The sequence below is a fragment of the Magnolia sinica genome, chromosome 5 (genome assembly GCF_029962835.1).
Source record: "Magnolia sinica isolate HGM2019 chromosome 5, MsV1, whole genome shotgun sequence".
Classification (NCBI taxonomy): Eukaryota; Viridiplantae; Streptophyta; class Magnoliopsida; order Magnoliales; family Magnoliaceae; genus Magnolia; species Magnolia sinica.
The window spans coordinates 7,647,030-7,669,612 of NC_080577.1; the positions used below are offsets into that span (position 1 = coordinate 7,647,030).

General features: G+C 41.6%; 1 protein-coding gene across 2 annotated transcripts; it reads right to left on the bottom strand.

Annotated features, from left to right (window-relative positions):
* Positions 1-1,305: 1,305 nt before the first annotated feature.
* Positions 1,306-7,422, bottom strand: LOC131245316 (peroxidase 19-like). 2 transcript variants are annotated; one of them, XM_058244678.1, is made up of 3 exons: positions 7,028-7,422; positions 6,442-6,642; positions 1,306-2,026 (listed from the first exon to the last, which is right to left on the bottom strand). In XM_058244678.1, the coding sequence occupies exons 1-3, from the start codon at positions 7,274-7,276 to the stop codon at positions 1,451-1,453; spliced, it is 1,026 nt and encodes a 341-aa protein (XP_058100661.1). In that variant the 5' UTR covers positions 7,277-7,422; the 3' UTR covers positions 1,306-1,450. The 2 variants fall into 2 exon arrangements, with proteins under 2 accessions (XP_058100661.1, XP_058100662.1); XM_058244679.1 differs by having other exon boundaries at positions 1,404-2,026; positions 7,031-7,421.
* Positions 7,423-22,583: the final 15,161 nt, after the last annotated feature.

Below are 22,583 nucleotides of genomic sequence, written 5' to 3' on the forward strand. Positions count from 1 at the left end.
TTTTTTTTGTTTTTTAAATTTTTTGTGGACGGCTGGGATTCGGCTTTTTCCCTCTGTTGAATCTCCATGTCATTTATGCGCGCATCTCATGTGGATTCAGAACCGTTGGTTATGTCCTCATGATCCACATGGCTAGATCAAATAGGCAACTGCGATTTTGAGCCGTGGACAACTTATAATAAGAACCGTTCATCGGGTAGGCTGGAACCCAGAAATCATGATGATAAAAAACGCAGGCAGGCGGGACCATAGGATTCCGCCGACCTTTGGTTTGTATTGAACCCTACATTGTTGTCTATATTTCATCCAATCCATTGGTCTAACTTATCTCATCAGGATGAAACCATTCTCAAAAAACCACACTATTCCAAAACTACGGTGGTCCATAACATCAGAATCTGGGTGTTTAGCCATAATTCCCTATCATATGGCCCACCCGAGTGTTACATCAGCATGATTTTTGGGATCAAGGGCCAACACCGCATGTTGTATCTGATGGACGGGGTAGATCTCATATGCAAAGTTTTCTCCAGTGTCTACGGCTCATTATGCTACTACCACCCAAAAAAAAAAAAAAAACTGTTCACCACAGCATTCCTCTTCCCTTTTTCACAACCATCCATCTTTACACGTTGGTTCGACTCAACATGGCCCACATCTGATTTTTAGGTTTTTCTTAGGATATTATTGGGAAAATCTCCCCAAAAATAAAAGTATTTATTTTGAGTTATTAAATAAATCTAAAATATAAATATACGTTATATAATAATTTCCTTAATAATTTTTCAAGTTAATATCACCATAAAAATGCAACATTTTAAAATCAATTGACATAAAATCGTGTGATAATATTGTTTAGTGTATTTCTCAAGATAATATTTTATAACACTGCTAAATACAACAATCAAATATCATTCGGTCTCCGATTTTGCATTGTTGCACCACTCAACAAAAAAGAAAAAAGAAAAAAAAAGAAGACTTATCAGAGCATCTGATTCACCTACAGCCACCATTTGCTAACCTGGTCTTCTTTTGCAGCCCATTTTTGTAAAATCATCATGGTTTGCATCCCCACGCCATTGTTCCCTGTAGTGTGGCCGACCTAAGTCTTTTATCTGCCTAATTTTTGCCCCCGGTAGCCAACATCAAGAGGTGAACCTGATGAACAGAGTAGATATTATACACACAACACGGTGGGCCCACGGAGCTCAGGTTAGGAGTTGTCAAGGAATCCGGTCAAAGAGCAATGAGCCTTTTACTTTCTCTCTTGAGACGCGCACACACTAGCTTAGGAACATTTATATATAAAATGCAATTTTCAGCTTTCAGTCGACTACTCTCCGCAACATTCACATGGGTCTCCTCTTTAAAACAATGGACGACCAAACAATCCCCAAACCAAATGCAAAAACACCCCACACTAAAAACAATAAATGTGTGTATCCTACTATCAAAGACGCTTAGAGCAATACCGCCTTACCTCCCCTTCCGTTCCCAACTTCACTCCTATAGAGCCCATCTTTTCCATTCCCATAGAGAATGCCTGAAAAAACTGGGTCTTGTCCTTCCCTAGTGCTTGAACCATGGGCCTAGTCCTCGGGTCCAAAAACAGAGCTTGATCTGTGGTTAATAACCCCATCTTAGCCTCTAAATTGCCATAGTACATGTGATCGAATGTAAACGGTGTGTTGACGTCGAACGGCACGACCACGTCCTTATTGCCGCCACGATGTGGGCACGACATTTGTAAGGCCTTTAGCAGCCTTCGATCGATGTACGGGTCCGGCTTCTTGGTCCCGCGATAATTGTACAATCGACTACCGAATTGATTGCAATGTGAGAATCCAATCGTGTGTGCGCCCGAAAGTGCCACTAGGTCTGCTTGGCTCAGGCCTTTGGATGCAAAGAGGTTGAGAAGCTGGTCGACGGTGGAGTTTGCACGTGGAAGATTGTCTTTCACCCTCGATGCTAGTGAAACTTGTCCATCCCTCCTCCCTTTCTTAACAGCATAGTAAGGGCCCCCTGCCTGCAAATGAAAAAAGAACCAAGGTTAGCTACGAAAGTGCAATAAGGGCTGGTCTGCAGTACCGTGAATCCAGTTGATATGCAAATCAGCTTTTAAGTAGGAATGCAAAAAAAGGCTCTGAAATTCCATCAATTCCCTTTGAATCCATGCTCTTTTGGCAGCATCGATTTTGAACTTATAGGATTTTCAATCCTGGAATTTGGTGGATTTTTTTGCTAGGATTGAAAACAGTTAACCCAATAATTTCAATTCTTTCCAACTGCTTTAACTATTCTCTCATCCTCTCCATGAAGAGGCCTTTCAGAAAATCTAAGTTGCCAAACTTCTTTTTTTTTTTTGGTTATACACCCGCACGCACACCCCCACACACTCACGCCGAAGTGGGATTTCACCACCCATGGATGCTCGAACCCTTGAATGGGTGTTGAAACTCCTGAGAGTCTACCACCCGAGCAAGAGTAAGGATCCATCTAAGTTGCCAAACATGGTTTCTATATTCCATAAGATAGAAAATCAAGGCTGCAAAAGAAAGCCCATAGAATGGAAATCATAGCTATTTAGAATCCTAAATTTGAATTCTGAAGTTAAAATTCAAATCCAAGGTGCCAAATTTAGAATTCTAGATTTGAATTCTGAAGTTAAAATTCAAATCCAAGGTGCCAAACGACCCTGTTGAAAGGGGTATGCATGAATCACTGTGAGGTGCCTAGAATGAAAATTCACTGTGGACAAGGTATTCTAAAACGGTTACAAAGCCAACCAGTATGCATTAAGGGGTTGTAACGGTCGTGACATCTATTATGGAAGATTGACACATACGGCCGATAATGATAACCTAACAGTAACAGTCCCTTTCGGGAATAAAGTAGATTTTATTTTATTTTTTTCATTAAAAGAAAGAAGTTATAACAGTTATTAGAATATGAGCCCAAAAATGAGGCATATCTAAATCTCATGTGAACCACACCACGGGAAATAGTGGGGATTGAAGAGTCTAATGCAAAACAAGGTACGCCAACACCATATGATATTTCAACCTAAACTAATTGGGTACAGCGTCCAAACCAATCATCAAATATGCCCCACCTGGAAATGTTTTTTAAGCCTAGTGCCCTCTATGCACCGATTGGGATTCTCCCAATCTTGTGATCTTCGGTTCAGATTTCAAACCCATGTGACAGATACGCCTAAAGCAAGTCAACCATAAATAGAGCTTACACAAAGCATGCCAACAATGCACTTGTCTTCAATCGGAGATCGGTGGGCTGCAGCTGCCCAAAAATACGGAAAACAGAACAACCGTTCATAGTCAGCATTCACGAGTTACTAAACCTTTCTAATTATGTGGATTTCTGCAAAGCTCAGTTCCCAACACAGATGCCATGCTAGCATGTTATAGGTCAGCGAATCCGGAGTCCCTATGATCCCTCTTGGGCCATTTGTGATGGCTGTTACATCGTCTTGTCCTTCAGCTTCACTAATTCAAGTGAGCCCCCATAACAAGAAACATTGGAAATCAAGGGCACGTTCGGATACCATCAAATAAGCGACTTATTTAAGATAAATGAGTTTGGTTTACGATTAGTTATAAATAACTTTTTTACTTGAAAGTATTTAATTGCTCTAGTTAATTTTTTAAACTTTTTTAATTTCTTATGATTTCTGAAAAGAAACATCAAGAGGGGAGAAGGTGATAAGTATGTTATTTGATAAACATATTTATCTTCTTAATAAGTAAAAAACTAAAATAAGCTACTTGTGTAATAACTAGCTTATCTTAAGCAACTTACAATCCAAATGGGCCCTAAATGACCATCATTCAGGTATGAAAGGCTAAAAAAGTCATGGGTGGATTTGATCCTCATGGGATAATGGTGTGACCGTGTGACATTCACTCCATCTATAGGTTTTCCCAAGTCATGCAAGGACATGAGATGGGCAAATTAAAAACTCCAGTGGCCTACTGGAGATGGGCAAATTAAAAACTCCAGTAGGCCACTTGCAGGAAACTGTGAGGATGGCACCAATGAAATCTTCTAAGGGACTATTGAGATATGTTTATATACCAACTAACCGTTTGATAGGGCAATTCCCAATGGGATAAAGGGAAAATACAAATATCTACCCGTTTTTGGGCTCATCCGCCAAACATGAGGCGGGGAAATTGATGGGCTGAAAATAATACAGACTCCAGGGATCACCCTAGACAGGAACTCGCCAAGACCCTGGTAACGGGAAATTCATGTGGCACATACAGCCACGGAGAGGGAAACGGATTGGCTACTCTGGCGGTCGGTGCTATGTGGGCTCCACCACGATGTGTGTGTTTCATCCATGTCATCCATCTATTTTTCTAAATCATTTTATGGTGTGAGACCAAAAACGAGGTATATCCCAATCTCAAGTGGACCAACTTACAGGAAACAGTATTGAATGAACCTCAACCATTAAAAACATTTTGGGGGCATAAAAGTTTTGGATCACCCTGATCTTTGTTTTTTTTTTTTTTTTCCCTTCATCTGGGTCTGTATGACCTAATCAACAGATTGGATGTCAAATAAACAGTACAGTGAGCCTTAGGAGGATTTAAATGGCGGATATTCAATCACTATTGTTTTCCTGTGGTGTGGTCAACCTGAGATTTATATCCCTCTCATTTTTGGCATAAAACCGTAAAATGATGGGTAAAAATGGAAGAAATACATACATCATGGTGGGGCCCACAAAGCACCGACCATCAGCCACGGGATGGTGGCAGGGAGAGTAGCCAATCCGTTTCCACGGAGAGGAGTGCAAGAAGCAGTACTGGAAATGGTTTGGCTACTCCCGCTGACACTAGCTAATGGGTGGTATTCGGTTCTCTGTGAGCCCCACCACGATTTATGTGTTTCATCCATTCCGTCCATCTATTTTTATAGATCATTTAATGGTATTACACAAAAAATGAGGTATATCCCGATCTCAATTGGATCACATTATAGGAAACAGTGTTGAATGAACATCGACCATTAAAAACTTTTTAGGGGCCATAAAAGTATTGGATCAAGCTGATCTTTGTTTTTTACCTTCATCTGGGTCTTTATGACCTAATCAACAGATTGGATGTCAGATAAACAGTACAGTGGGCCTTAGGATGATTTAAATGATGGATATCCAATCACTATTGTTTTCCTATGGTGTGGTCCACATAAGATTTATATCCCTCGTATTTTTATTTGAAAGCCCTAAAATTATCTTTAAAAATGGATGAACGGAATGGATGAAACACATACATCATGTTCGGGCCCACAGAGCACCGACCATCAGCCACGGGGCTGGTGTCAGGGGGAGTAGCCACTCCGTTAATCTGGATCCTCTGTCTGCAATAGATCGAAATATTCTGCATATTGCAATCTAATTGAACCACATTATCGTCGTACTCATTTGATGCAGTAGTGCTGACGATGTGAACTATGACAATGCAGGAAAGCATGTTTTTCTGCTCGTGTCAAACAGAGTATGCCCATACAGATTCGTATTCACATAGAGTGAATACGAATCCTCATATGGAAATAGCTACTATTGAAACAATCATGGCCCAACCGTGGTGTATACAAGCCATCCAAACAGTTCATAAGATCATTCTAATTGGGATGAAGTGATATTTTAAATATTAGCCACATTCAAAACTTCTGTGTCCCAAAGGTTTTGACGTTGGGGAATCCGTTCCCACTATTTTCTGTAGTTTGGTCCACTTGAGTTTTGGATCCGACTCGTTTTTTGGATCATACACTAACATGTGCCGGAGAAACTGATGGACCGGGTGGATTTATCACAGACGCCTCAGTGGGCTCGTGTGGCTTCCGACCGCAGTAACTTCCCGCCGGCCCGGTGTCAGGCAACCCGTGTCCCGCAGCACTGCAGCAGCTTGCAGTCCTGGAAATAAAAATGGACAGCAAATGACGAACATACCCTTTCAAGAGGCCCAAGTTGCGACTGTTCCATAATGGCAAACTAGGTAAACAGACTTATATTTTGAAGATTGTGCAGATTTAGTCGTATTGCTCGCCTAGAAATACGAGAGTCGTGTCCTCCGGAAAATGACGAAACTAACCCTCTTCAACAACTTGTCTCTTCCCTGCCTACTCGCCGAAATAGAAGAATGACGGAAGAGCAAACTTCTGAAACAGCCAAAACTCTCAAAAATCGACAAATTTTAGTTGCTGAACTGAAACGATTAAAAAATAAACGTGAGAAATGACCGCGATTTGCGGATATATAGGGATTTTTGGTCATTTTCGCTCAAAAACATCGGTCCGGTGTTCCTTCTTTGCTTTGTGTCTGGGTTCGCGGATATTTAGGTGAGTTACGGATAAGCCCGTCAACCAAGTGGCGCACGTTAGAAGGAAATGCGTTGTGAGAATGTAAGAGAGTACCAGATGGACGAAATCCCTCGCTGCGATGGCAAGAATGTCTGCACAGGATACGACGCCCGGACACTTGCTCTCCACCAGCGCCTTTGCCTTTTCTATTGTATTGAACGCCTCGACTGCGAGGGGCTTGTTATCATGCGCATCTTTCTCAGCTGGAACTCCGCTTCCCGGATTCGACGACAATAAAATCGATGCATCGCAGCCCTTCATTTCAAAATCAAGCAAAAAAATTTAGAGATCTAAAGAAGAAACGGAGAAGGAAGGAAAAAATAGAGACACGATTTCCATGCAAAATTGGCAACTGTCCACGCTAAAATGCGCCGGGTGACCGTGTTGCTGAACCGAAGCCGGACAGTCGGGATCCTCAGCCGTCGGATTCATCATTGCTATGCGGCACCCGGCGCACGTCCCACGGATCCTGCTAAAATGCGCCGGTGACCATGGTGCTCAGCCGGAGCCAGACATTGTCGGGAACCTCGGCCATTGGATTCATCGTTGCGCTGTAGCACCCGGCACAAGCCGCACGGATGCTGCTAAAATGCGCGCCCGCTTTTGGTTTTTCAGCATTTTCTTGTTTTGGGTGGTGGACTACCTCAACGAAGCAGTCGTGGAAGAAGAGACGAATCGTGGCGGGTCCGGAAACTGGTGAATCTTGGAACTGCTGGGCCGTAGAGGAGGAGACGAGCTGCTCGAGCTGAGGGCAGGTTTTCGAGTAGAAATCGACAGAGAGCTGATGGTTGGGATTAGAGTAGGTAGCAGAGATCGAACCTCGTATGAAGAAGGTGAGAAGGATGTAGAAGATGGCGAGAAAGGACGAAGCGGCTGCAGAAGAAGACATATTTTGAGAGTGGGAACACTACAATTTGTATGATTGAAGTATAAGTATGGGTTGAGGATGTTCAGCTTTGATGCGCAACAGATAGCCATGTTAGAGAATCACAGACCCGTGAAGAGGAAAAAAAAAATAAAGAGAGAGAGAGAGAGAGAGAGTATTTTGTTGAGTCGCGGAATGAAAATGCCCGGAATGGCAGAAGGAATTACCTACGGTGGCCATCAGCTTTTCGGTTTGTTGCTTTTCCCTATTATCGGAATATGCTATCATGCGCAGGATGCGCTGAAGATTACGTGCATGGTAGAACATGTGCAGTGTGCGGAAGCGGATTGCGTCCTTCCCCGCTTGGACGATTATCCGTCCAGGCAGGGGATCCGTGGGGCACACCGTAATTTATTAGTTTTATCCGTACCGTCCATATATTTTTGAATTTCATTGTAGGACACGAGACCAAAAATGAGGCAGGTCTAACCATCAAGGGGATCACACCATTAGAAGAAGCAATGATAATGACACCCACGGTTGAAACCTTCCTAGGGGCTACCGTAATGTTTATTTTCCATCAAACATATTCATAAGGTCATGTGCACCTGTATAAAGTGAAAAAACAAATATCAGCTTGATCCAAAACTTTTGTGGCTCCCAGGAAGTTTTTAATGGTGAGAGTTCAATCCCCACTTTGTGATCCATTTGAGCCTTATGATGCTTCATTTTTATCCAAATAAAATGCCTCAAAAAAATGGATGGACAGTGTGGATAAAAACTATACATCACGGTGGGCCCCAAAGATCCCTGCCTGGACGGATTATTGTCCAGCGGGGGCAGGACGCAATCCGCTTCCGCAGTGTGCCCCTTCAAAATGCATGTACACCACGGGAGACTCGAAATTGTGCTCAATGAAATTCCCCTACCTACATATATGTGGCATTTATTTTAAATAAGAACCGTTCAAATAGTAGATCCAATGTAGATGGATGTTAAACCAAAAAACAAAAACACTAAAATCGGGGATTTAAGTTGCTGATCGGTGGGCGTCTAATGGACGGTAAAAACATTAAGAGAGTGCAACGGTCCAAATTCAATAAAAAGGAGTCCATTGATCAGAGGTCAGGAATGTCCTATCAATCTCATTTTGGGGGGATAACCAATATCCGGTGGGTCCCACTATGCAAGCAATTCGGATTGGAGGTACATTTTTGCGGAGACAGCTTCGCTGCGCCGTGACAAAAAAACCCGTACGCCAATCGCTTCTATGCTTCGGTTGTATTTGGCACGCATGAGCGTCGTTTTGTGTAAATATCATCTTGGGAGTTAGTTAATACTCTGGCTGTAGTGTGATGCTTCGTACGCAGCACCAAGACATTGTACACGTGCCATGTGTGCGTGCAAATTAAACCGTCCAAATCGAAGGAACAACTAGATGGATACTAGCTCTAAAATCGGTTTCACCTGTCAGTGGATTAATTCATAGTTGTTGGTTGAATCCAGGCCGTTCAGTATTTTGCATTCAAACCAACCGTTAGACTCTACTAAATCACCCAAATTGTTATTTCTTCACGCGTTCAAAACGAGGCCCACCTTTTGGACGGTCCAACTTGAGTTACGCATGTCATGTACAACTCACAAGTGCACGTGGCTGAACCATAAAACCGGACGTATCTTTTTGCAATACATAGGGATGTATTGTAGCAAACCTCCCACCCCAACCATGGCTACCGTCCTTCTCCCGAATTGCCCCCTAGTGGAAGGACGTTTGTTGGCGTTGGTAATTTTTAAGTTAGAACATCCTGCTCTCTGGGGCTACATGTTGTATATGTAAATCTTGTCCGTCCATCAGGTTATTACTCTTATTTTAATTGTAAATATAAAAGATCAGCCTTGCGTAAAAATCCGATGGGCCAAACCAATGGGAGCAATGTAAAATTATCCTAAAACCTTTATGTTCGGTGTGGCATTAATTCCTGAATTTTGAATTAGGTTGATTTTTGCCTGATTAACGGGTTTAATGCAGGATACACGCCATAGTGGGCCCCACATATAAACATATGGGTGGCATTTCATCTCCATTATTCCCTGCAGTGTGGCCCATCTGAGTTGTGGATCTGAATGACTTTTTTTTTTTTTTTTTTTGAGACGAACTATAACCAAGGACAGAACTTAATAGACAAAGTGGAGGTAACATTTACAACAAGGTGGGCCTACAGAGCTTGGGTCCAAAAATCAGTTAGATCCATATACAACTCAGGTTTGACCACACCATAGTCAATGGTGAACGGTGGAGATATGATGCTAACCATAAGTTTGAATATGGGGCTGCCATACTCTATATCTTTCATCAAACCCGTTCGTGTGAATCATTATGGTGAAGGGAAGATATAAAAATTAGCCTGATAAATTTTATTTTATTTTTTAAAGTAAGAGGGGCCGCATCAAGTGAACTTGGAACCGCTGGGCTCAGCTATACATTGTTCCTGTTGGTCCAGACTGTCTGAGTTTTTTACCAGACTAATCTTTTGCATGTACGGTGAAAATAAGGGTTATCAGCTAATAGACCGAGCGGAATTCAAAAACCATGGATTTGAAGACTCTGGGTGTTTTAGTCAGCTGTGTAAAACAGATAGTTTACCTGAGAGACGGCGAACTGTCCGAAGAATATCAGAGAGAGTGGTTTTGATACCTCGCATGTATTACTGCCACAGCCGAACACCCTGATTAATTGGGTGATCGTAACCTCTGATTAATGGACATTTGTTAGTTGATTTGGGCCGCTGATTGTTTCTCACTTTGACCATCCCATAGATGTCCATCAATTGGCTTTTTAAAACAACATTACATTATAAATTTTCGTATATTACCCATTAAAGTAGGACACGAGATTTGGACAGTTTAATATGGCTACACGTTTTCCAGTGAATGCGTGTGAATCATCACACTGGTGTCTTACCAAAGAGTAAGTCTCAACTAGTTGGACCACAAAGTACGGTCCAACGAATGGATAACATACAACCTATCAAGCGCATGTGAATCCAACCCTTTTAATAGGTTGGTCCCACAATGAGGATCATCTATTGCAAAAATCATATCTATCTAGTTTTTAGTGGGCCACATTAAATAAAATAATTCTTAGCCACTAATAAATAGCAAAAGAGAAATGTGGCACACTTGATGAATAGATATTTTTTATTTCTTTACAAGTGATACTTACAACAAGGCGTACATATTAAATAGGGTGGATGTCACACACATGAAAGGTAGAAATTATTGGCTGGGTGGACCAAAACTCATAGTCCAACCGGTTGCACTTGAGACCCTCTCTTTCCGGAGAATAATAATAATAATAAAGTTGCAGCTGTGATCGGTGCTACTTCCGCCAAAGAAAAATGATTAACGGTCCACATTCTATAGGCAAGAGTCCCCCAAATCAGATAGCTGATGGGTATCTTTTAGGCTATATATAGATAATCCACACAATGATTATTTTAGGAACCGTCCAAAATCACGGGCCACCCACCTGAATGCACCCACTACTCTCATTCAATGATATATTATATTTTTGAAGAAAAATTATAATATACAAACGGCTGATATGTGTGTGTGTGTGTGATGGATGATATGCAGGCAGTTATGAGTTACTCAGATATTGCATTCAGGAGAAATTAGAATAATTCAAATTAAACTGTTCAAACTGTGGGTCCCCGTCTAAATATATCATTAACCAAAAATTCATGCTTATTTAATTAGCTGACTATATTATAGGAGAAAATTTATTGGACGGTTAAAAATAAGAATATCCCACTCCGATCTCAACAAACAACTTTCAACAAATCAGAGGTTAAAATTGCTTTGTCAATCCGATTTATTAGAGATACCAAGTACTACGATTTTGTCGGTTTAATCTGCATTAATGTATGCCTTGTGTACGAAATATGAGTGCCTGCGTATCAAACATGATAGGCAGCCAGAGTATCAAATAACTCCTATATGCATATAGTTATTAGATTATGATAAAACTAAAAAAATAAAAAAGTAACGGAGGGGTGAGATTCTGTACAGCTTTTGTTGGAAATCAGTACACATTCGCATGCAGATAATATATGTATTCCGGGTGGCAAAAGGCGGGTACACCTCTGGAGCACTAATTTCATTTCTATTGGGATTCATCCAGGATTCATCGTGGCCGTTCAAATAAAGATCTGACCAAAAATATTCCAAGATAAAATATTTAACCTAACGAATGATCCTAATCACTTGATTAACAAATGCCTACTAATAAGAAAGCTAACGGCACAAATTCTAGTCCATTATCTCTAGTGGGGTGAGATCATACGTCTACCCCCCATAGGCCTATATCTTGGGGAAACAGATTGGCTACTCCCCCTGCCATCAGCCCCGTGGCTGGTGGTCGGTGCTCTGTGGACCCTACCATGATGTATGTATTTCATCCACTCCGCTCATCCATTTTTAAAGATCATTCTAGGGCTTTATCCCAAAAATTAGAAAGATATAAATCTCAGGTGGTCCACACCACATGAAAACAATAGAGATTGGATATCTACCATTAAAATCCTCCTAAGGCCCACTGTACTGTTTATTTGACATCCAATCTGCTGATTTGGTCATACAGGCCCAGATGAAGGGAAAAAACAAAAACAAGCTTAATCCAAAACTTTTACGGCCACCAAAATATTTTTAATGGTCTACGCTCATTCAACACTGTTTCTTGTAATGTGGTCCACTTGATATTAGGATATATCTCATTTTTGGTCTCATACTGTAAAATTATCTGTAAAAATAGATGGACGACATGGATGAAACACATACATCATGATGGGGCCCACAAAGCACCGATTGGCTGGTGTCAGGGGGAGTAGCCAATCCGTTCCCATACCTTGGACGGTTCCAATCACTCACACGACAAGTTATGTAACATGGTACGCTAGTTGATGACGTGTATTTTCAGTAGAGCTGGGCATTTCATACCCGAACCGGTGGATCCGGCTCGATCAGACCCGATCCGACTCGATTCGAACAGAACCGATGGTCAAGATCGGTCAGGATTGGGTAGGGATGTGGATACCCACTGTGATGTATTGTTCTCCACACCGTCCAGCCTCCTGGACGGTGTAACCCACTTGATGGTGTGTGTGTGTGTGTGTGTGTATATATATATATATATATATATATATATATATATATATATATATATATATATATATATATACCGCCTAGTCTTTACATTCGGCGCCAAAAAATCCTGCCCAACTCTATCTCTCTATCTCTCTCTATCTCTTTATATCTGTCGTTCTCTTTATATATGTCTCTCCCTGTCCGTGAAAGAAGAATCTCTCTCCCTATCTGTTGAAGAAGAAAGCAAGTAGAAGGCAAGTGGAGAGAGGTATACATTAGTATGCGAAAGAGAGAAGGAAAGATACTCGTAGCAGGCATCCGCATAAAGCTTCGTCATCTTTACAGGCAGACCCAAAGTTAGACGGAAGCAGATTGGCTGGTGTAATGTTAACCAGTTCTATGGGTTTTATCACGAGGTATGTGTTATATCTAAATCGTTCATTCATTTAGCAATATCGTATTAAGGCTTAAGACAAAAAATAAGATAGATTTAACTATTAAGTGGACCACACTACAGAAAGCAGTGGGGGATTGAACGTTTACCATTGAAACCCTTTTCAGGGTCACAGAAGTTTTGGATCAATATCAAATTTGTTTTTCCTCTTCATTCAGGTACTCGTGACCTTATGAACAGATTGGATGTAAAACAAACGTTATGGTGGGCCCATAAATTTTTTAATGGTGAAAATCATTATCTCCGCCAATATTTATGGTGTGGTCTAGATGATCTTTAGATATGATTTATTTTTTACATAATGCCCTAAAATCATCTCTAAAAATAGATGAACGATGTAGATATAATAAATACATCACTGTGGGGCCATGTAACTTTGATCTCCTTTGAACCGTTCTCACAGCTCAGAGCTCGAGGAGCTCCGTGTTGTCTTCGCACGACATGTGCTAGAGCAGTTGGATGCATTTATAAAGCTTCTTCGAGAAGCTATGTAGGGCCATAGGGGAACAGATTGGCTACTCCCCCTGACACTAGCCCTGTGGCTGGCAGTCGATGATCTGTGGGCCCCACCATGATGTATGTATTTCATCCATTCCGTTCATCTATTTTTAAATATGATTTTAGGGCTTTATGCCAAAAATGAGAGGGATATAAATCTTAGGTGGACCACACCACAGGAAAACAATAGTTATTGAATATCCATCATTTAAATCCTCCTAAGGCCCACTGTACTGTTTGTTTGACATCCAATCTATTGATTAGGTCATAAAGACCCAAATGAAGGGAAAAAACAAAGATCAACTTGATCCAATACTTTTATAGGCCCCAAAAAGTTTTTAATGGTTGAAGTTCATTAAACATTGTTTCCTATAATATGGTCCAATTGAGATTGGGATATATCTCATTTTTTTTGTAATACCATAAAATAATCTATAAAAATAGATGAACGGAATTGATGAAATACAGATATCATGGTGGGGCCCATAGATCACCGACCACCAGCCATTGGCTGGTGGCAGGGAGAGTAGCAATCCGTTTCCGTTGTGTAGTGGGTGTACGTGTCGGGCGAAAGCCTTTCACAACGAGTTCCTACGCTTGTAACTTAGGTGAGACCTATAGTGATTTTATTTTTTGAGAAATCCACATCCATCCATTTTGTGAGCTCATTTTAGGACACAAGCCAAAAACTGATCCTAATTCAATACTCAGGTAGGCCAAAAACGTGAGGATTGAACGTCTACAGTTGAAATATTCGTGTGGCCATAGAAGCTTTGAATCATGCTAGTATTTGTGTTTTCATTTCAACCCAATAGGAACGACGTAATAAACGGTAAAGATGGCATGCAAACATCACCATAGACGCCAGGAATATTTTAACGGCAGAAATTTCCCTACACATTTTCCTTTATTACCGCTCATTTGAGTCCTAAATCCTATTCAGTTTTGGTCTTAAGTCCTGAAATGATCTCACAAAACTGATGGAAGGTGTGGATCTCTCGCAAACATCACGGTGTGCCCCACCTAACTGCGGTAACTTCTCGTAGAAGGCTTTTACACAAAATCCGCGTACGTGTTGACGTGACAAGACGTCCTGACATTTGGCAGGTGTACCGTGCACCAGCAGTGTATTTTTGCATATTGACGTTAGCAAATTATGTGGGTCCCATCATGAGGTATGTGTTATATCCAAACCATCCATCCATTTGACAAGCTCGTTTAAAGGCTTGAGCCGAAAAATAAGACAGATCTAAAGATCAAATGGACTACACTTCAAAAGGCAGTGGGGGTTGAACATCTACCGTTGAAACTCTTTTAAGGGTCACGGAAGTTTCCGATCAATATGAAAGTTGTTTTTCCTTTACATCCATGTAGTTGTTACGTTATTGATAGATTGGATGAAAAAATAAACATTATGGCGGGCTCTATAAAATTTTTAACGGTGAAATTTTTATTTTTTTTAAAGAACTTAATCCGAACAGTAGCCAATCAGATCCGACTCAGTTTTTTTTACCAAGTCGGACTCGGTTCGGGTTAGTCTAACATTACAATAGATCGGATTGGGTCAGATGACCCAAACTCGGTCCCGGATCTGACCGAGTTCGGGTCAAGCCATGCAAAAGCCGGACCTGGTTGAGTTGGGCTGAATTCGATTTAACTCGATCCGATGCCCAGCTCTAATTTTCCGCGAAGGAAAATGAAATGTCCATTTACGGCCACCAGTACCATAACTGAACTGCACTTCTTCTCGCGAACGTGGAGTGTGTGTACTGACATGGGTGCTTACTGACAAGCTAACCGAAAAAAATAAACCTACACTTCTTTTACCGAATGAGTGGTATGTGCAGAGAATCTCAGCCGTGCAAAGGGATTGTCTCATTTGTTTACGGTCATAGTATTAGCTGAAGTAAAAATGAGCTAGGTGAAAGTTTTAAGTGAGCTACACAGTTAAAATGAGTGAGTGCTCTACAATCCATCATAAGTGGTTCACTTGAGATTTGGATCTATTTCGTTTTCGTAACCATGACCTAAAATGAGCTGAAAATACTGATGGGACGGTGTGGATATACAACACATAAAATTAAGGTGGGCCTGATGGCTTGGGCGACGCCACTAAGGCATTCTGAACAGGGATTATGTTTAGCCGATTCCAAGACAAGTGGCACACCTAATGAGGAAGTGATTGCTGCTGACCGAACCACCAGGGATATCTGAGGTGACCTGTGTGAGAGGATTTGATTGGCTTGCCATGGGAGATGAGCTCATGCAATGAATGAAATGAAGTTGTATGGTAGATTACTGGGTATCATCTCTCACACCATCATATAACCCAATTAAATTCAGGCTACTTAGACGTTCACCAGGTGAGACCCCATATCACATTAATGTATGTGACTTAAATCTAGACCGTCTAATCATTTTCAAAGCTCATTTTAGGGCAGGATCCGAAAAATGAATCATACCCAAATCTTAAGTGGACCACACCACAGAAAACAGTTAAGATTGAATCTCCACCATTATAAAATTCATGGAGTCCAGAAGAATATTTATTTTCCATCCAACTTGTTGATAAGGTCACGAAGACCTATATGAAGAGACCACACAAATATCATCTTGATCCAAATCTTTGATGGTCCATAAGTTCTTAATTGTCAATTTCAATTGTTTCCTATACCATTATCCATACGAGATTTGGATCCGTTTCATTTTTCTTAGATCACGCTCTAAAATTAGTTTCTAAAACGGATGAACAGCATGAATGTAATCACATGCATCAAAGTGGGCCCCACAGTCAGGGCCCCACGCACCTTGGTGGGTCCCGGGCCTCACCTAATCCTCCCCACCACAGATTTCCTACAACCCCATTAGAGGATTTTATTCTAGACAGTTAGGTGGACACGCTATAATATTAGGAGAAATTTACCCAGCCTATTTATTTTACTAAAAAAATAGCTAGATCCAATATTCAAGTGGGCCACACAATAGGAAAAATTAGGTAGATAAATGTGAACCGTTGAAACTTTTGGAAAGTGCACAATGATATTTATATCTTAACATGAGCCATCAAAATGGATTAACATGTTTAATTTCTTACAAACATCACGGTGGACCCACCTAGCTTCCCATCGCAGAAACTTTCTGCAGTCCGGCACGCAGGCAATACGTGTCGATATATCCTGGTGACCAAATCACCAGGCAATCTGCTTCCACCCGATGAACGGGGTAGATCTCATCCACGTGAAGCCATTCCCTCCACGTCAGCAAATGTAACCCCCCCTTATCCGTAAGAGAGTCACGCAACAGTTTTCATTCATTAAAAATAACGGCTTACATTGCTGCTGCTGGTGGATGGAGTGAGCCCCACTTGCCAGCCAAACACACAAAGAAATGGAAGTCACTAAATGCACAGCACGTGCCACGTGTGACACGTCAGGTTGGAATATTGTCTGCATCGATATCACAATCCAGGTCCATTTCAACGGTCTGGATTTATAGCGACAGCAGAGGAATTTTAATAGCAGTGTATTTCAATTTGCATATCAAATGAAAAGAATCGGGTAGCGTACCTCGCGTCGTTACCTGGCTCAGACCTCGCAAAGGTGCTACTGCTGACTGAGAGCCATCTGGGTGGAACTTTCATTAGATCCAATCCGTTCATCAGGTACGGTGCCTCGTCTTCACCCGCAACCCAAAAATCATGGTGATAATAAATTCAGGTAGTTTGCACCGTAGGTAACAGTTGGGATGGGACGTTCACCGTTATCTGTTGCAAGGTTCACCGTGATATTTAAATATCATCTAGTCCATTCATCTTATGTGCCTCGTTATGATAAAAATACTACCTAAAAATTACAGTATTCCAAGACTCATGCCAATTGTAGCACTAGAATTCAGAGACTTTTGTTTAATCTTAAACTATTTCAGTGCTGAATCGGTCTCTTTTTTGGAAAAAGGCCAAAAAAAGTGGTGATTTACCTGATGGACGGTGTGGATTTTATGTACGTTGAATCATTCCTACAAGATTAGAGAAGGTTGCCCCGTAGGTACCTACGACGTGCGCAGGAGTTTTCCGAAAGAAAAGACAATTGGTGTGTACCTTACATTTCGCGTATGTGGATGCGTTTTGTGTGAGTGTAGTAAAAGCTATGGACCCTTTGCCAACCTTTAATTGATGACTAGATTCATGGACATGGAAAGAGAGAATCCAACGGCTGACAGGAATTTGAAAGTGCGAGTCTACGTGTCGCATGGTTTTCCATAAAATAACATTTTCTCGCGAGAAAAAGAGAAGAAGAAAATTTGCTAGGACGATATACTCGGAAGGAGAATCGGAATCCCAAGGTTGTCAATGGGCCCGTCTCGGGCCTTCAATCAGAAACTTGAATAAGGCCGGCCCGCATACCCGGTCCGTTAACAGCCCTACCCGTAAGGAAGTTATTTGATACTCTGGCTGCGCATGACGCTTGATACGCTGGCACTTAGATTTGGTACATATGGGATATATTAACTCGAGCTAAGCCGACTAAACTATGGAACTCCCTCTTCTTAAGTAGGATTCCAAGAATCAGGTTGGTTGAAGAATTCTCACCTCTGATTCATGGACACTTGTTTGTTGAAGGAAGACCGTTGGATACATTTCATTTTTGACCGTCCAATAAATGTCCATCTGTAGATGAGGAAAGAAACATAATTGTGTCTAATGGTATATCTAAACTGGCACAAATAATCTATACCATACATTTGAATTAATTTTATGGAACGTATACAAAACATCACGGTCAGCAGTGGCACACGTGTGCAAGATCCAAGCCGTGTACCAGGTGATTCTCTATGTGAGCATGCGGTGTCCCAACAGCGGGACGATCGTGACCACAGACGAGATGGGCCCCACGGTAGCTAAACCAACCAAGAAATCTCTCAGATTGGAGGACCGTAACCCTCTCATCACCTGTTTTAGGAAAAGCCTGCAAGAAACTATTAGCCCACGATCACGTTTGGGTGACATCCATTCCGTTCTTCTATTGGGCCATCTCATCTTCTCACATACATCCGGAAATCAGGTGAGCCATACCACTGGAACACGGTTAACTGGTTCGCACGGTGTAGCTTACCTGAGTATTAGATCAAAATTATTTTTTGTCCGTCTCTTCATTCCATGGGTCCCACCTGTTAAACGGGTTAGATGGCATATAAACAGCACAGTGGGCCCACGAAAGTTTCTACCGTAGGCATACCATCCCCACTGTTCATTGAGGTGTGGCTCACCTGTCTTTGGATCAGCTTGATTCTGGGACTGGGAAACAGATTGGCTACTGGTCGGTTCTCTGTGGGCCCCACCATGATGTATATGTTTCATCCATGCCGTCCATCTGTTTTTATAGATAATTTTAGGGTAGGAGACAAAAAATGAGGTATATCCCAATCTCAAGTGGACCACATTACAGGAAACAGTGTTGAATGAACGTCGACCACTAAAAACTTTTGGGGGCCATAAAAGTTTTGGATCAAGATGATCTTTGTTTTTCCCCCTTCATCCAGGTTTGTATGACCTAATCAACAAATTGGATGTGAAATAAACAGTACAGTGGTCCTTATGACGATTTTAATGGTGGATATCCAATCACTATTGTTTTCCTTTGGTGCGGTCCAAATGAGATTTATATCCCTCTCATTTTTGGGATCAAGCAATAAAATGATCTGTCAAAATGTATGACCGGCATGGATAAAATACATACATTATGGTGGCGGGGTGGATGTCACGAAAACATTAAAATGGGCTAAGGAACTCCGACGTTACATGCTCTTCATGTAATAGGACATAAGACTTCTGTGGCCCTATGTGCATCATTTCCGGGATCATGCCATAAAATTAGTTGGAAAAAAGGATGGACGGCCTAGATGCACAACGCGTATATCGAGGTGGGCCTCACGGTCAGGGTACCACGCACATCGCTGGTTCCGGGTCTGTGCCAACTGGCGCCCATCCGCGTCCATCTTATTCACCATCCCTGTCGACTGTTGTACGATGAGAACCGTTCACGTACGACTTTATATGATATCGTTTTAATTCTACTAATGGATCAGGTAAGTTGAAAATCCGATACGTGAAAACGGTAGGAAACACTATAAATATGATCTGGAGTAGAATTTGGGACAATACACTTAGTATATGGACGGCACACATTAACATATCAGATCAGTGGCTTCCTATTGATTTTAAACGTGTGACTTATCTAATGAATGGAGCATCATTATGCTTTCCCAAAGTGATCCTTATGATGCATTCTACCATATACACAGTTCGGATTTTATAAAAATATCGTATATTAGCGGGAAGAAAGGAAATGTAATTTAATGATCCCATGCAACGTTGTATGGGAGCACTTCTCCTCCCGCACTGGCAATAACTGAACATTGTATTTACTCGTGACGTGAGTAAATTCCGAGAAACTGAGAACTGAGAAGGGTTGGTGAGGGATGTTTTAAGAGGAGGGAGGTACATCTCCAATGTATAGTAACATGATACGTTGGGACTGGAGCCGCTGCATTTGGGATTATTTTTTAAGTGATCCAGATCTTTTATATGACAGTGCTTCCCATGATGGGAGATTCTTTAACAATTATATCAGATTGAATATCTGAACTCTTTGATTATACAAAGGTTATTTTGACCGTCCACTTTCAAAGCAAAAGACCAAAATTTCAAATGGTTGAAATAATAAAATCTAGGATATTTATAAGTTTTCTAGCCAAAATAAAAGGTGAGCCACATTATATAAACGGTTTGGATCATTGGAAGATGACGGAGATTCAAAGGATAAGGTCCCGACGTATCACATTACAATATGTCTGGAGGTACTGCATTGTTTTAAACGGGGTTTAAGGTACTGCGCACCGTACATGAGGATACCATACTACACATCTTTTCCCTGCCAATGTGTCATAAGTGTAAGACATCCAAACCATAAAAATGGGAATGTGTTGTCGTGAATATCACCTGACATGGAAATCAACCAGATGCAAGAATCACGTGGGCCATACGATGAAATCAATGAACAGATGACGATCTAACCAACATTCACTTTTGGCAGACTTCTACAACGAATCAGCGTGATTTTTAGCTCAGATTATCTTCATGATAGGGCCCACTTTTTTAACGGTGTGGATGCTCTACACATGTGACATTAGGCGGGGAAAAATGGTCTGGCAACGGAAGCTTATGGTACAGTGGGCAGTGGTGAGAGAAAAGAAGATGCACACCAGCTTTTGTCTGTGGGAAAGACGTGGTGGTGGGACCGAATATTGCAGATCAGCTGCAGAAGAGCGTTGGTGGGGTTTGTGCCCTTTTTGCAGAGAGAGAGAGAGAGAGAGAGAGACCATGGTCTGCTCTGAGGTGAAAAGGGAGTGATTTGATACTCTGTCAATGTGACAGTTGATACGCGTACACTTATAAATTGTATTAGTATGGGTATAAAAAAAACATTGAACTGTATAAATGTTGGGGCCCACTATATATAGGTCATATTCAAGAAGTTGGATTGAATGAATGATTGTAACCTCTGATTAAGGGGCACTTTATGTTGATCATCCACAATATTGCATGTCCTTTAATGGTCCAAACCTGTGGCCCCGCCGGGAAGCTCCTGTTAGGAAGATTATGTTAAGCATACCACAATGTTAGTGAGAAATCCACTCCGTCCATCCATATCGCCAACTCATTTTAAAGACAGAATTCAAAAATAAGGCAGATTGAAAACTCAAGTGGAGCGTACCATAGGAAACAGTGGAAATTAAACGTGTACCATTAAAATCTTCCTGGGCTATAAGTTTTGGATTAGGCTAATATTTGTGCTTTCACTTGATCTCAGTAGAAACAACTTCATGCGATTTAGATGGTATGTAAACATCATGGTGTAAGGTTACAACAGTGAGCATTTCAGTCCCCAATATTTCCTATTGTTTGTAATACTTTGAGTTTCCGATCTTCCTCATTTTTTGGCTCACATCTTAACCTGATCTAGCTATATACTGCTGGGCAGTAAATTTCTCACTGGCATCGTGGTGGGCCCCACATAGCTTCCGCCAACGGCCCTCGTGCAATAGTGGCTATTAATTCTTCGAGTGTATCTTTGCATCGTATGCTACGGTACTTTTTATATTTTGCGGAACTGTGGCCGTGGACCATGCGCGAAAATTCTCCCCACATCCGAAGATCCGACCTAGCTTCGACCCTCTTTAAGTTGAGGGCCGTTGTGTTACTTTTCTCAACCGTCTGTTTCAAGGTCCCAGATGAAGGTAAATTCGAGACAGGCCCAATCAGAACAATGGTCTAGAGACGAGATGACCTCCACCTGTCCAAAATGAAAATGTCCACACCGAGCAAGCCATGCCACATAACGACTACACGAGACAATCCTAACCCTTGATCTATGTCAAGCAAAGATAAGATTAAGAGAATATATATACATATATAAGGAATGCTCACATGAGCACCCACGTGCACCTTTGCACACGTGTTATGGGCACATAATTTGAACCGTCCACATGATGTGGCACTCCTTGAAATCTCATTGGCCCAACTTTCAGCTTGATACAAAGCTCTGGTGGGCCATGGCAAAAGGAAACAGTTTCCTCTCTTGATTTACATTTCTATGTGCTATTGCCCACTAGAATTTTGGATTAAGTTGAAAGTTGGGCTTATGAGGTTTCAAGGGGTGAGAAATGCTCACATGCGCACCTTCTTACATAAGAACCCATGCGCACCTTTACACACATGTCATGGGCACAGAATCTAAACGGTCCACGTGGTGATGCGGCGAGAAATGCTCACCTACGCACCTGTACCTATGAGCACCTTTGGACACGTGTCATGGGCACATAATCTGAACAGTTCACGTGATGTGGCACCCCTTGAAACCTCACTAGCCCAACTCTCAACTAAATACAAAACTCTGGTGGGCCATGGCAAAAGGAAACAATTTCCTCCCTTGATTTGCATTTCTTTGCTATAGCCCATCGAAGTTTTAGATTAGACTGAAAGTTCGGCTTGTGAGGTTTCGAGTGATGGGGTTTTCCTCCTCAGGTTAGAGGAGATGTGGTGCGGTTCGGATGCCACAAACAGTGGAATCACCGCACTGCTCGACCGGTCGAGTGGGCCACTCGACCAGTCAAGTGGTGCTCGACTCAAAGTACAGCGAACAATGGGTTTCGGATTTCTGATTTTTTTAATGCAAA

Bases quoted from the DNA above. Each gene is read 5' to 3' on its own strand.
- LOC131245316 (XM_058244678.1), bottom strand. From the start codon at position 7,276: ATGTCTTCTTCTGCAGCCGCTTCGTCCTTTCTCGCCATCTTCTACATC. The intron at 6,643-7,027 runs GTCCACCACCCA...TTTGAAATGAAG, and splicing joins ACGACTGCTTCGTTGAGGTA to GGCTGCGATGCATCGATTTT. The intron at 2,027-6,441 runs GTACTCTCTTAC...TTTCATTTGCAG, and splicing joins CGAGGGATTTCGTCCATCTG to GCAGGGGGCCCTTACTATGC.